At 40.2% G+C, this 16,055-nt stretch overlaps 1 protein-coding gene across 2 annotated transcripts in view; it reads right to left on the reverse strand.

Moving 5' to 3' along the window:
- Positions 1 to 16,055, reverse strand: part of tacr1a (tachykinin receptor 1a) — a 45,064-nt gene that overhangs the window by 10,445 nt on the left and 18,564 nt on the right. For both annotated transcript variants that reach the window (XM_014339494.2, XM_042227964.1), the window contains one exon: positions 14,777 to 14,971. In XM_014339494.2, coding sequence (XP_014194980.1) covers positions 14,777 to 14,971 — 195 coding nt within the window. The remainder of the gene's footprint in view (positions 1 to 14,776; positions 14,972 to 16,055) is intronic.

The following is a 16,055-nucleotide window of genomic DNA, read 5'->3' on the forward strand; positions in this document are numbered from 1 at the left end:
CTGCCCTGGTACCTGTTGGATCAAAAAGTGAAAGAACTGGATTTTGTAATCTGACTTAGTCCTAGACTCTGGCATGCGGGTGCATAGCCACATAAGTGTACCTTTTGGATGCACTTATTCAGACCAATTCTTTGTGCTGTCCTTGCCTAAAGAGTTTGAAGCTGGCAGCTCTGTTCTTGGAATGGACTCGAAAGCTTTATTTGTATCAACAGACAAAGTAGTGCTCAATTTGTGCATTGTTCCAGAGTGAGGCTTGAAGTGAACCCATTACTACTGTTGGTGAATTAAAATAATTTCCCTTTAAAAAAAAAAAAAAGGTTATAAGAGTCCATAAGAGTGCAGCTCAAGGAACACCTAAGATGCTGCTCAGTAGCCTCAAACTCCCAGGCCTCTAGTAGAGGACCAGAGATTGAGGAGTACAGACATAGAGATACAATCGCCCACTTCTCATCAGCCAAAGTAATGGCTATAACTGTCAACCTGCTGAAGTTCAAACTGAGCATCAGATTGGGGAAGAAAGGTGATTTAAATAACTCTAGACTCTGCATGGTTGTTGATGTCTGACGAGCTGGTCTGAATATTTCAGAAACTGCTGACCTACTGTGACTTTTCCACAAAATCATCCCAAAGTTTAAAGAGACTGGTCTGAAAAAGAGGAAATAGCTCCCTGGGTGAAAATGCCTCGTTGGTGTTAAAGCCTGGAGACGAATGGCCAGATAAGAAGGCAACAGCAGCTGAAACAACTTGTTTCTCCCAGTATATACATACATTTAACAGGAAACAAGATAATGTATAATAGGTCCTGTTTCACAGCTTACGTTACCTCCTTTGGTTTGCAAGAGTCAGGAGTTGATGTTACAAATATATCTTTTAATGAAATCCTGCCTTCATGCACCACCTGTCTTTCCTTAAATGTTCTTAAATTTATCATGAAACTGGTACACAACTGCTGTTAAAGTGAATTGTTAAATGTTGTCATTTTTATGCTTACCACCTCTACATTGTTTCAAACTCTGTGATCAAGGCATTCCTTTGTCCCCCTCCCCAGCCTCTCGAGGTTCTGGGGGGAGGCTGTAGTGTTTTATTACAAGCACATCCCATGTGAAGGATTTGGGCTAGAGGCAGGTGATGAGCATTATGCTCCACCGCCTGGTTCTGACCAAGGCTTCCCTCGTTAGTGTGTTAAAGACCGGTTGAAGATGTTCTGTTATGTCTTGTGTTCTTCATGAGGAATACGTCTCTAAACTAGCGGGGCATATGGAAACACAGACCCAACATTTATTTAGCTATTATATCTCGAGCATGCAGCTATCTGTGAGTTCAGTTTCTTCCTCGCACCTCATATGGGCAACAGCTTTTCTGCATCCTGATTCATGTGTGTGAGACTTTCGTAACATCAGCATCATATTTTTGTTTTGGCGAAAAGCAGGTGATTGTGTCTGACGTCCTGGTGTGTGTGAGTTACAGAGAGGTGTGAAAGTATGTGAGTGAAGCGGTATCCAGCTGGGGCAGACATGATTCTGCGGGTCACCTGCCCAGTGGACAAAAGAAATAAAATAGTTGTGTTGATGAAATATGAATGATAACATGAAGAGTGTTTGGTGTTTCTCAGCCTGAAACAACTGCAATGCTACTTTCTGTTTTTAAGGAAGGACAGTTTAAAAAAAAAAGAAAGAGAGATGTGTGTTGTTTAAACAGTGATGAGAATAATGAAAACATGATGAGAGAGGTACATAAAACACACACAAACAGAAAATGCATTAACCATACTAACCCTACATGCATATATATATACAATGAAACTCATGAAGACCAGACAGCATCTTAAGCATGAGATTCTGTTTGTCACCTTGTCCAAGTCACTAGTAAGATGAAAATGATACATAGAGTAGTGGACTGAATATTATAGGAGCACAGATGTTTGCACCACATAGGGAGAAATCAGAATGCTCATGAGGGGTCTTGAATGAGTGAGCTGAGTGAGCTGATTGTTGAGTTTCTGGTGTGTGAATAAGTTTTAACATGGCCAAGGCTGGACTGGGACAAAAAATCGGCCCGGGCATTTTGACTAGAGACCGGCCCACCAGGATAAAGATTGAAAATGTGACGTCATTCAGGGGTAAAACCGCAAAGGATTCTGGGAACTTGTGGCAAGAGGTACTAGCGCACGCAGGCTTTCAATTGAACTCAGTTACACAGCGATAAAAAGAAACCCAAAAAATGGCAAGAAGCTGTTGTATTATTAACTGCAATAGCCGGTCGCATGACAGCCACGGGAAGCCGACGGGTAAAGAGATCGTTTTTTTATCGGATTACGTCGTTGAAGAGAAATTTTTTAAGCCATGTTTCCGAAGTAAGAGCCGACGGATGGTCTGGATATACCAAATATAACGTCCCAGAACACTCCAGCTCACATGGTTAGTCTGCTCCAAGCATTCCACAAAGGTCAGTTTCTGTTGTAGTTAATACGTCATTTTCATAACATAATTGGTGATATAGGTTACAAGCAAGTCTGGCGCTGAACAGAAATTGTCGCGCTATGCTCCTTTGTTTATTGTGCATAAATAGTGAATTGTCCTGACACAATATTGTGTTTCGCTTCTGTTATTATGGTACATTGACAAAAACATATACTTTTATTCACAGGATAAAACAGTTGTTTTGTATCACTAATTGTCCAGTACGATTACAGCATACAATATTATTGTCACTGCTACATTTCTGTAATGCTACCAGAAATTATTTCCACTACTAATTAATTACCGTTGAGCTCAAAGGTCCTATTAATAAACGGTTAACGAATGTGTATTTATGACGACGATTTGTGAGACTGGTAAACTTACCTTTGTTCGTACGATGGTCTTTCGTTCTACACGGTGCATTTCAAGGTCCTGTACCCATCCGTCGGTAAACTGTACCTGGGCTTGTTGCAGTGACCTGAAGTTACTAAACTTCATGAGTGTATGCACTCACTCCAAGAACCGTATAATTATAAATCTGAGCGTGGTGAAAGTTGGGCAGCACGCTAACGTCTTTTGTCCACTCTGTGTGCTCGTAAGGGTCTGACCCTTTCACTCCTTTGATTTTTTCCTCGTATCTTTTCTTTGTCTTTTCGTCGAGTCTGTCTTTGTACGGACCGGCATTGTTCTCCTTTTGTTTTGTACATTCCTTTTTTGTGCGGCAAAGAAAAAACAAGAAGGTATTGGAACCGGAGAATGAACGTTTTGCGGTGCTGCAAATGCTTGCATTTGATGCGGTACTTGGATTGTTTTGCCACGAGTTCCCGGCATGCAATGCGCGAAAATCACGTGATTGCTAAACAAGGGGGAGGGTGCATCCGGCCTCCTCGGCTGTAATTGGTCCAGCCCAGAGTCGATCATGACCAATTGGCCAATCCAACACCTTTCATTATATATACCCTTCCTAAAAAAAATCCATCGGCCCATAAAAACAAAAAATCGCCAGCGGCCCACCGGGCAAATGCCCGGTATGCCCGATGGCCAGTCCAGCTATGGCTGTGGCCATATAGCATCACAGAGAGCGAGATAGTTTGTTTGCTTGCCTTAGCAACACACCCAGTACAAGGCTCTAGAGTGCGACCAATTTGGTCGCAAATGCGACCAAATTTTTCAGTGGTGCGACTAAAAAAATATTTGGTTGCACCTGTGCGACCAACTGTTCGGGTAGCAAAAAAAAAAAAATCTGCAACCTTCCCTGTGGTCAACAACAGACACACATTTTGCCCCTATCGTGGACTAAACCAATCAGAGATAGTAAGGGGCGGGACCTCTCTGATTGGCCGTGGTCCAGTTGAAAGTGCAGGTGGAAGTGGGAGGTGAGTAGCTTGAATAAAGCGATATCAATTCATTAAATCCTGAATCGACTTTTAAATATAACTGTGTTTTGCCAGAAACGCCAGATTCTCAGATTAAAGCTCACAAAACCATTTCAACAACAACCAAACAGCAAATGAGAGCAGGTACACGGATTCCACACAAAGACGTAAACACAGACGGACCGACGCATCAGAATCAACTTTGTCTTTCTCGGCTTTCTCACCCGACGGCCCGTAGACGGACACGCTGTCGGAGCTTAGCGATCCTGATGCGTCCGGTCCGCGCTGTGTTTACGTCTTTTTGCGCTGATTCTGAGCTGCAGGTTTTGTCTCTCTCCAACCAAAATTCACCGAGCCAGCAGCAAAAGAAGCAGCAAACTGCGCTTCACATTTGATCAATGTCGTCATGAATTTTGCTGTTTTGCTTCCACGACTATTCATGCACAGCTAGCTCTCTCTATCTCTCTCTGTACTTCAAGAACAGTTTCCCGTCTCCAATCTCTGTTTTCTGTATTATTCATTCGCTTATTACCCACCAGTCTACCGTTGTTTACAGCGCTGTGGCTGCTGTCTTTTTCTTTTCTTTTTTTCACTTAAATGACCTCGGACAAGAAAGCCTATTTTTTCTGTTGTTCAATACTGAAGAAATTTAAACTTTATATGCAGAACATTGTAGAATATTTTTAAGGTTATCTGCTATAAAAAGCCAGACCAGGAAAATCTCCTTCATGTTTTTCTGTGTTTTATTCTCAGTTACTTTCACACAAAGGCATCTGCTGTGATGTTCACAATTCTGATGAAGTCAGTACTGATAAATGATCAGAATTATAATATTTCTGACTGTCTGAGGCTAAGTTGAATCGAATCGGGACTTTGAAAACCGGAATCGAATGGATTATAGAAATCAGTGATGATACCCAGCCCTAGTGAGCAGCCTAGGCACGACAGAAGTGGATGTAGCTGTAATAGGAAAAGAACTATTGCTAACTTTTCTGTTAAGTTAAGGCCTGATCCTTCTGAAATCCATAGCCAGTGCTCTGACACGGTGTCATCAATCTTTGAATGCTGAAAAAGCACAGTGTATCCAGAAAAACACATTATATTATATAAATTAATATAAAATTTGTGTGCGCCTAACTTTAAAAAGTTAGGCGTACTGGTACGCCCATGGCAAAAAGTTAGTCTAGAGCCCTGCAGTAGCAAGACATACTTGGAACACTGGCAACTTTTCAACTCCCCTGAACCTGAATGGAAAAGTTGATTTGCCAGTAGCTGGGAAGGTGAATTGCTCTGGTACGACAGTCCCGGCAGCCTGGCCCCAAGTATCTGACCCGCTGCTGGACATTATACTGCTAAACAAACTGGAAGCAGGCCAGTTACCCATGTGTATCAAGGGCAATGGGTCAGTCCAGGTTGGGGATTTGCCAAGGCATTTATGCAACGTCACTTATTCTTTTTGCCCTCGTTTGAACAGAATTAAGTGCCTGACGTGTCTGATGAATGTCAGGTGTGCCAGTGATGAAATTCAGCGAGCAGCAGACTGTGCATTTGACTCCTCGTACCAAATGACACTTACTGAGGGAAGACAGAATGTGACCAAATGCTCAACGATCGCACCAACACCTCAAGGTACGAGGGTGTTAGCAGACTGGTATTTCTTTTATGGACATAAGGCATATCCATCTTTACCAGCAAAGTGGGTTGGTCTATGTGCACTCGTGAAATTGTCTGATCATGTTTTCTCCATGGAGAGAATTGAACACCATCCAGGATCAAAGACAAAGAGAGACGTCCAGAGTGCAAGCACAGGGCTCACGGATTTGAGTGAGGTCCCCTGGGAGTTCAGGGGACCCGGAGCCAAGTTCTTACAAGGATTGTTCCCATGGATCGGGGTCGGGAAAATTGTTTTTCTTGTGACATTACTAATAAGTTTGACGTGTCACATGACCCTCTTCCTATTGAAAAAACAAAAGTTGTATCCAAGATGGCCGACTTCTAAATGGCCACCATGGTCACCACCCATCTTGAGGAGTTTGCCCCCTCACATATACTAATGTGCCACTAACAGGACTTTAATATCACCAACCATTTCCATTTTATTACGGTGTATCCATATAAATGGCCCACCCTGTATATAGCGCCAAATCACAGCAACAGTTGCCTCAAAGTACTTTATAGTGCAAGATACCATCATATTTTGGTGAATATAGACGTAAACACATGAAATATTTCCTCTGCTTATTATGTCTGGCGTCAGTTCTCGTTTTTTTGAGCATAATAGCTTGCTAAATCCCTGAATGAAAATGCATGTTAAAGGTAATAATCATTTCTAAATCATAAGGTAACTATCTTTACATATCTGTTTGAACAAGGCAAAATTAAATTAAAATTCACATATTAAAATTTACAGCCTCTCTTTAGCTATAATGTCATAAGCATTCACGTCAGTAAGACTTGTCAGTGCCACCCTGGGTAAAGATGTCAAGGTGAGCTTTCTGACTCACAGACGTAAATGGCCTCCCATTGTGTTTCAAAACTGTCTTCATGTGGTGCTTTTTTATTCAAAGAGCCTTCAGAGACTTTACATTATTGCCAAAAATGGCACCAGATGCATATGGCATATGCACTCATTCTGAAGCGGTCCTTCATACGGTCTCCCCTCTCTAGACAATGAATTATGATGCAGACATGTAAAGCAAGCAAGGATCTGACTGAATCACTCACTTAAGCTTCAGATTAGCATACTTGAAATGGCTTTAAATTTATTGCTACATCCAGCTTCACAGAAAAAAAGCTTCCTATGCTTACATTTTGGCTCTACATTGTGCAAATAACCAGTGTAATGAAATGTAATGAAATCACTCAATGAAATAAAATGACTCAAGCAATCCACTAATGTTAATGTCAAATGTGGCGGTCAGAGGGCCCGGTGGCGGCAGTGTCCGGCAGCCTCGCCTCTGTGAGTGCGCTCCAGGGCAGCTGCGGCTACAGTGTAGCTTGCCATCACCAGTGTGTGAATGTGTGTGTGAATGGGTGGATGACTGAATGTAGTGTAAAGCGCTTTGGGGTCCATAGAGACTAAGTAAAGCGCTATACAAATACAGGCCTTTTTATTTTTTTTTACCATTTAATAAATGAGAGTCCACAGACACATAATTTAGATACCCAAAACTAACAAAGTAGCTACACAAAGTCAGGTTTATCCATTAAAGCTGATTTTACTTTTCTGTTTATTTTTGAACTTCTTAGTTTTCCATCCATCCATTCGCTTCCGCTTATCCTTTTCAGGGACCTCCAAACTGAAGGTAAGAAATAAAGTCATAACATGCTTAAAACTAGCTTAAATAGCTACTACAGACTATGTACAAAAGAAAACATAAGAATATGGAGAATAAAGCTAAAGCATAAGTGTCTTATAACTTTTAAAGAGATGGCAATGTTAGTTTTGTACTGTCTCAGTGTGGAGTGTCCTTTGGTTTCACAGTGAAGAGCCACCCTCAATTTATCACACCCTCTTTCAAAACACTAAAAAACTTTAAGACAGAGGACTGAAGTGAACTACTATGCGAGAACTATTTCTATCATTGAAATTTATGGCTTCCACAATTTGAACACAGTTCAGCTTTTACATCTCTAGTCTGTCCTACTGGTGTTAGGGAAAAATGTTAAAAGGTTACTTTAATTAAACAATCTTCTTTATATCTGGACATGTTGGAATTGTGTAACTAACTTCATAATATTCATTCTTTTACATTTATATTTTCTGTCAAACTGGGGCCTAACATGGAGGCTACATTAGCTTTAGAAAGCTGCAAATGTAATTTTAATGATTTTGTCCATTTTATATTAAAGAAAACAGTGAATACTCAGTAGCTGATATATAGACTCACGAATCCACACGTTGCATGGTTCTGTCATTCTGCACCATTTTGGCTTTGATGAATACACCACAAGATTTTAGAAAATTAACTTACAGTTTGATATTTATGTCCAGTGCTCAGAGCAGAAGTAATTATCTGGTTAATAGTTGTGTAATTCTGGCAGGTGAACCAACTGTGGGTCAGCGTTTAAAACCTCCCCACGTGTTAATATGTTGTGGTATTTTCCCCCATTTTAGATTTCTTTTCACTCAGTTACAGAATGGTAAATGGCCTGTATTTGTATAACGCTTTACTTGGTCCCTAAGGGCCCCAAAGCGCTTTACACATCCAGTCATCCACCCATTCACGCACGCATTCACACACTGGTGATGGCAAGCTACATTGTAGCCACAGCCACCCTGGGGTGCACTGACAGAGGCCGGACACTTGCGCCACCGGGCCCTCTGACCTCCACCAGTAGGCAACGGGTGAAGTAAATAACCGAGACTGTCCAAACCGGGGCTCGAACCCGGCAACCTTCGGGCAACCTTCTGATTACAAGACGAACTGCCAAATCTTGAGCCACGGTCAAGATTGTGTTCATTGCAATGGCTGCCGACAAATCACAAAAGAAAATCGGTGTCGATATTCCACAAATAAAATCATTTGTGTGGCTTAAATGCTCATTGTTGGCTGGTTTTTTGCTGCAGACAGGAAGGAAAAAATCTGTCTGTGACATCATTTCTTGACACACATATTCTCTAAAGGTGTGAAAGCTTGTGCTGGTGCTCACAAACACCAGCTACTATCTATGTGTGCTGTTGCTGTTTATATATTGCAGTTATCTGGGCATTATTGACTTAGTATTTCAGCAGCAGTAATAGATAAATGTTGTGGGTTCTGAGGAGAGTCTTATAGCAGAAAGCCGCCAAGATTAAGCAGCATTACACACATAATGGAAATGTCTGATATACACTTAGTGCATATGCTCCTTTATCGGGTCAGTAAAATATTTAACAGGCCTGGTTCTCTCTGTGTTGCCAAATTTTGTATTTTTTTTTTTTCCTTTGTTTCTGTTCCCCCTGATCTTTGGTTGTTTTACCTTCTGTCTTTGTGGTTGAGGAACTGTAAGCAGCGACCCCAGAACTGTGTATATTTGCAGTAACATGACTCAGGAAAGGTGATTTAGTGCTTCATTTATTATCTCTTGTTGCGGAGGACACACTGAAGCATCTCTTATGAACATGAAGGAGGTAATGCAGTCCCACAATTCATAACATCAATTAATACTCAACAGTAAATCACAAAAAGTGTTGCAAGTCGTGCCACTCTGCCGCTGAGGTTTTGAACCTTCAGCAGCAGGTAACATTAAACCCACAGGTGTACCTTGAACATTGAAAAATTTGAAAAAGCAGTTGCTCCCTAAACCTAATAATTGGTTGGGCTTCAGTCAAGCGTTTATGATAACTGTCAGTGAGTCTTTCCTCTGACTGTGAAGGAACTATGGCCCACTTTTCTTTGCACATGTCTTTTAAGTCACACTGGTTTTCAAGCAGGAATAAACCATTTAAAGTTACACCAAAGCATCTTAATTGGATATAACTCCCGACTTTGACTAGACCACTCCAAAAGATGAATTTTGTTTTATTTTTTTAGCCATTCATGTGTTTTGGTGTACTACATGTACTTGAGCTGTCAGACATTCTCCCTCAGGATGTTGTGGTAGAAAGAAGAACTCTTAATCTCAGCAGGTTATCCTGAAGCAGCAAAGCAGCCCCAGACCATCACACCACCATGTTTGACTGTTGGTATGATCTCCTTTTTATGAAATGCTATGTTAGTTTTATGCCAGATGTAACGAGACTCAAACCTTCCAAAAAGTTCAACTTTTTGCCAACTATTTTCCCCAAAGTCTTGGGGTTCCTCAAGATGATCAGCAAATGTGAGACAAGCTTTTTTGTTCTTTTTATCTCATGGATACCATTTTTGTCCAGTGAACACTCAGTCTTACTGAGACTGATAATTTCCAAGCATAATTGTGGTTGGTCACAATTAACTCATAATTTAACAAGACTGGGGCTATTTCACAGGGTGAGGTAGGTTTGAATAGCCGCTTTTCTTTAAAAAGTCTTGATGCATGCTCAATCATCCAGGTAAGTAAATCCTAAAAGGTTGATTCTGTTCATCTGGACGTAGCGTTTTCAGTGGGAGAAACGTTTCATCACTCATCCAAGTGACTTCTTCAGTCTCAGCTGATTGCACGTTTCCCCAACCTTATAAACAGTACATTGCACAATGATACTTGATAATTAGACATCAGGGAAACCAAATAACCTCTGGCTAAATGGATGGCACAACACAGAAGAGCTATCTCGTCAGGCCAGGACTCTGCAGTCTATTTACACCTACAGGCCAGTGGACACTCTTTCAATGATGAGGATGTACACATCCTGAATGGGGAGAAACCCTGGTTTGAGTGCAGAGTCAAGGAGGCCATTTACGTGAAAAGGGAAAGACCATCTCTGAATCGAGGAGGGGGCCTAAGCGTACATCTTTCGCCATCTTAAAATGCTGTGATTGTAGCCATTCCCCAACTCGCTGTGAATGGTACTCATCGCCATTGATCAGTGGTCTTTGATCAGTGGTTGTTGATCAATGGTCATGACGATTTGCATATTAATGATCAACCTTTTAGGATTTCCTTTAAAACCTGAAATGATCCTTTAAAAACTGCACTTTGAATTTACTTGGGTATCTTTGACTAATATTATAATTTGCTGATCTACATATGAAAAGTTTACAATAACAGCCATAGCTTCATTAATCATTAAGCATGATCATTAATCAAGTTCAACTTTAGTCACAAAAAGCCCAAATAAATGGCAGGATTTACACTGGATCATCTCTACATGAAGGTAGAGAAGGAAAGAAGATACGACGAACAAATAATCTAGAAATAAATATGAAATCTTTTTTACTTTGACCTTGTGAGAACCTATGGACTAAACACATCTTTTTTTTTTTTTTGACTATTTCATTTATTTTTCAGCTTCTGCAATTCCCTGAATGTTTCTACCTGTTTCTCATTTCCCAATCATCGCTATAGTCTTTTCCTTCTTTGACAGATTATCTGTGGTTTTTCTCTTCTCAGTATTTGGTACTTTTGTTGTCATTTGTATTCTCTGTGAAACTTCTTATAGGTTCTTGCTTTGTACTGTATGTGAGTCTGTGCTTGTGTGCCAGTGTTTCCAAATATGATTTCAAATATCCAGTTATTTAAGCTCCTGTTTTGTTGACAAAGCAGCTCTCCAGTCACTAACATTCATGTATAATCAGTCTCGGCTGGCAGTTTTGTAGCATTACTCTAAAATTCTACACTTCCTACAAACTCAAATGCCATTAAAATACAGCTTCACTGAGATGAAAGCCATCTCCACAAATCAGATTAATGAGCACAGTCGTAGTTCTGAAAAAAAAAAAAGCTGGAGGTTTGTTTCTTGCTCGCAGCTGTTTTCCTCCACCTGAGTTGACCACATTCCTAAAGGAGGAGCATTTCCAATGCTAGCACGTTTTACAGTTCATAATGGTTGTTATGGCCTCGTATTTGGGTGTATTTGAGTTTCTCCAACTTGTTAGTTTTGTTGATATTTGTAAAAAAAATAAAATAAAATACATTGAATATATAGAGCACTTAGTAGCTGTGTGGTTAGTAAGATGTTCTTTTTGTAGTAGTTTAGAAGCTTAGTTAGAGACTCATTTGATCACATTTCCTGCTGCAGAAGTTCACGATTGATTATAGAACTTCTTTTGTTGATATTAACAGACTTCCTCACTGAGATTTGGTCCACACTGTGGAACAGGCCTTTCTAGAAAGAGTGGTCAAGTAACACAGGATGTTATGTCTAGATTTCTACTGGAGCTGCGACATGACACTTACCAGATCGACTCCTTGACAGAGTCATTCTGCTCAGAGGGCCCGAGCAGGCTCTTATTTCTAAGTGATGAATGACGCTTTAGGGAAAGGAAGCTGCAATATATCACCTAACTGACATACAAGCAAAATCAATAAAACCTTACTCAGTGGAGGTCACAGCTGCACTGACAAATTACACACAGTAATTTATATATACAGGTTAATGTGTGTGTGTGCATGTGTGTCTTTAAATGCATAATAATTAATGAATATGGAATACATTTTTAACACATGGGAACAAATGGATGCATGCCTGTTGTTCAATAGTAGCGTTCATATAAATATAAATATAAATACATAAATAAATATATCTATATATAGATATATAGATAGATAACTTTATAGATATATATGGAAGGAAGGTCAGCTGTTTTTTGACTTTTCTTGCTAACAGATGCAAAAGATTACTGGAGGTAACAGGAGGACAACTCCAGACTGCTTCACTGTCACTAATGACAGGCTCATGTCGTGCAATTTTACAATGCCCAAAACATGCTGTAGCATGTTAAGGGGGAATAGTTTGTAAGCTGTCAGTGAAAGCATGCAGTAACATCTATTAATACCCACCTATGAGACCTTGCATACTAATTCCCACTGACTGCAAAGTCAAAGCGTTGGGCTTTAATCACAAGTGTCATTTACAGTCTTGTTAGCTCAGCTTAGTAAGTGTTTTCTCACTCAGCTCCGGCATGTCACTGATTATGGTTTCATTAAAAAAAATAATAAGTGTAGCAGGCACCCCATCATGAACAATGAAATTGCTGTTGTGATGTTCATAATAAGCTATATTTCCATGGAGAAATGTGGGAGAATATGGGGACGGCAGTGGAGGGTGCCATCAGTGGGGCTGCGATCAGCCTGTGTTTGTGTGTCATTGTGTGGGTGTTTTTCTGTGTTAACATTTGTAGAATCTACCTGTGTTATTGGCATCATATGTGGTATTGGACAGTCAACCCACCAGGATTACAAGAAGACAAGCACGAGAAACTGTAGGTCACTGGGGTGGTGTAAAGTGGGGATTCGTCCTTTTTAGATATGCTGTGTTTATCCAGCTTTGTCTAAAGCACCTTCTGAAGTTTGTATAACACAGCAAGGTGTCCGTGTGTGCAGAGAGAAGATTAACAGGCGCATTTGCACAACAATACATTTCTTTGCCTTTTCTTTGATCTCAGATCACGGGGTGAGGGGAAATGCATTTGGAGCACTTCGACAGAAGTGACAGCTTTTGCTGTTTCCTCTTCTCAGGCAATGCATAAATATGGTGTTAAAATGATTCATGTTAATGTTCAGTCACTGCCTTGATATGAAAGCTCTTTGGTCCTATTTTAGCAACCAGAGGAAACATGATAATTGGAGGAAAGGGTGCTGACTGGTCATGCCTGAATGAACTGCCTGACCAGGCTCACATAGTAGTAGTAAACCATTTGAAGAGCCTGTTTTAACCTTCTTTAACTTGCAGCATCTCTCATCCAAATATCTGCCACACATCTTGTCAAACCTCTGCAGCACTCACACAGTTTCATATAATACATGATGAGAGTACTCAAATCTGCCAGTGGATAACATCAGGCATTAGTTCAAGCAGACCACAAAGTCAAGCACAGCACCAATCTCAACAGGTGAGCTCATCTCAACACCAAGCCATTGGCCGGTGGGTCCATCCAATCCAAATCTCAGATAGGGCACAATATTTAAGCTGCTGCACCCTGCCCACAGTTGTTGCTGCCCATCTGCGATCCACTCTGAAACACAAATCCACCCCAGCTCCTCCTTTCATGTTTTTCTGACTTAATATCATTTAGTACTCTGTTTACTACTAGGTTTTTGCAGCTTTTAGTGATATTATTTTTCTGTTTAAATGCTGTTTCACTTAAGGTCCACATCTACTTCTCTAAGGGTGTGTTGTTTGGGTTTTGCCTTCTGTCTTCAGAAGGATAAACACAGTCTGATGCTAAAAGATTTTGGCACTAAAGGCTCTTTGAAATCAGCCTAAACTGGAAAATACAGATAATTTAGGGAGCCAGTCAGTAGCCCGGACTTCCAACAGTATGATTAGGATGTGAAAACTTCAGCAGAAAACAATAGTTGCTTCCATCAAACTTCTCCATAAGACAGACTTAAGTAATTAAAAGATATTCAACTAACTAATTAGTTTCCACCATTTAACTAACAAAAACTCCAAAGTTTCTGACCTACACATTTGAAGTGATATTCTTGATTTTTGCATTTATTAGTATTTTAAATTAGCCATTAAAGCATAACTTCATGTTTGTTATTGTATTATTGAGTAAAATACCTATTCCTCTTTTTGCCAATTGTCATAAAACCTAAAAGCAGCCTGGTTTATAAAAATGTGACAGTAATAGGCTGTAGCAGTGCATTAAAACTGGTTAAATGTGTAAATGTGTAGTGTCTGCCAGGCAGATGTTTCTTCCAAATGTTCCCCAGTAAAGAGAACATTAATGAAAAAGTGTTTTTGCTGCATGAGAGACAATGACCACTTTTAAATAAAAATCACAGCAAAGTGCTGAAAAGAAGAAAATGAGCTACTGAATATTCAGCAGTATAAGAGAGAAGACTTTGACTCCACATGACTGAATTAGAAACCTCAGGAGTAAAATTTCCTTGAATGCTGGTAATAACTCTATTTTGAATTCTGTGTGACCCTCTGGCTTAACTCTCTTAATCTGTCGCATTTCAGATAACAAAATAAAAAATAAATCAAGTCCACATTTGGCTACTTAAGTTGATGACTGAACAGGCTCTTTCATTTATAGAATTGAGGCTGGCTTTTAGACAAGCTGGAATCAATAGCTCAGCAAGGGCACTTGTCCAAAATGCACCACATGCAGTCAGTCTTCTGTGGTTTAATAAACAGCCAAATGAGGCCGTAGGTTCTGTTTACATTAGGCTTTTGAGTCAGCTCTTCTGTTTTGTTGTCCCACAGGCGGTTTGTCTGAGTGCCGTCACTTGACTTACTTTGAAAGCTTTAATCATTTCCACTGAATACACACAAATTTCACAAACCTCCCAAATTTGTTGTTAATGGGAAAATAATTAGCTAGGCTTGTTGACTTGAATAGCTGCTTGCCAGAGAGACTCACTCACATCTTTTTGAAGTCAAACACAGTGTATTCTGGCCAGTCGATGTAACACACCACACGGCCAGGGACCTCAGCCGTGTTGGAATAGTAGTACTGAGGAAAAGCCAGGAGCAGAGCCAGAACCCAGATCACACCCACCACCACCTTGGTCTCTGTGGAGGACATGCGCTGCTGCAGAGGGTGGATGATGGCCATGTACCTGCCGGGACACAAATGCTTCATGGTTTACATGAAAGAAGAATATAGGACAGAATAAAGAGCTTTACAGATAGAAGATTCTTTTTTTAGCATGGGATCACAAGTTATTTAAGTCCTTGACGTGGGCAAAGAGTAAAAACACTCACAGAAATAGAGTTTCTTGAGAATAACTTGAACATGACCTCTGGGATGTGAATATTCACACACACTTGCCCACTCAGCACCAGTAAAAACATGACCTTTTTTCTTTCATATTTACAGGTTGAAAATCACATGACGTTTTCATTTGTTCAAAAATTATTTGGACTTTGAAGATGATTTTTTTCTGCACGGGATCATGAAACTATGCTCCCTAGAGAGTAGGGCTGCCACGATTAGTGGTCTAGTCACGATTACGTCGACAATCAAAATCATCGACAACTGATTTTATAGTCGACGCGTCGATTGAAGCTTTGTAAGATCACAAAAGACGCATGAATAAGTAGTAGGATTTAAGAGTGTAATAACGGACTGAAACAGAAGATGGCAGCACTGCATGTACAAGGATGCCAGCTGCCGATAAACCCCGAAGAAGAAGAAGTAGCTCTGTCCCAGAATTCATAGCGCAGCCCAGCTCAGTTTCCAATAATGGCGGCAGCTAGTTAGTTTTAATGTTACTCTTATTATTCTTTCTGGTTCACAAAATAAAGTTTAACATATTTTCAAGCAAGAATGTAGCTGTGTAAACCTCAAATATCTGCTCAGTTTATCAAGACACCACATATTTTCAAAAGCGCTCCGACGTCTGTTACCCACTAGCTCGATAGCTAGCCGGGGGCAAAGCTCACTAGAGCCTGTGAGAACCCCGGACTCCGGGCAAATCATTTTCAAACCCACCGCTGTCTTTCGCTACTCAGGTTAAACATATATAAGTCACTTAGATAACTTAAAAATGTTATTGTTTGGCTTTTTTTTAGTATTTTATTTATTTCTGAGTAAATCTGTTTGGCTGAGATTAAAGTAAATGCAAATTTCATTAAAATTTAATAAAATGGTAAATGGCCTGTATTTATATAGTGCTTTACTAGTCCCTAAGGACCCCAAAG

Source organism: Haplochromis burtoni, unplaced genomic scaffold (genome assembly GCF_018398535.1).
Source record: "Haplochromis burtoni strain Fernald_Lab_line unplaced genomic scaffold, NCSU_Asbu1 Contig_293, whole genome shotgun sequence".
NCBI lineage: Eukaryota > Metazoa > Chordata > Actinopteri > Cichliformes > Cichlidae > Haplochromis > Haplochromis burtoni.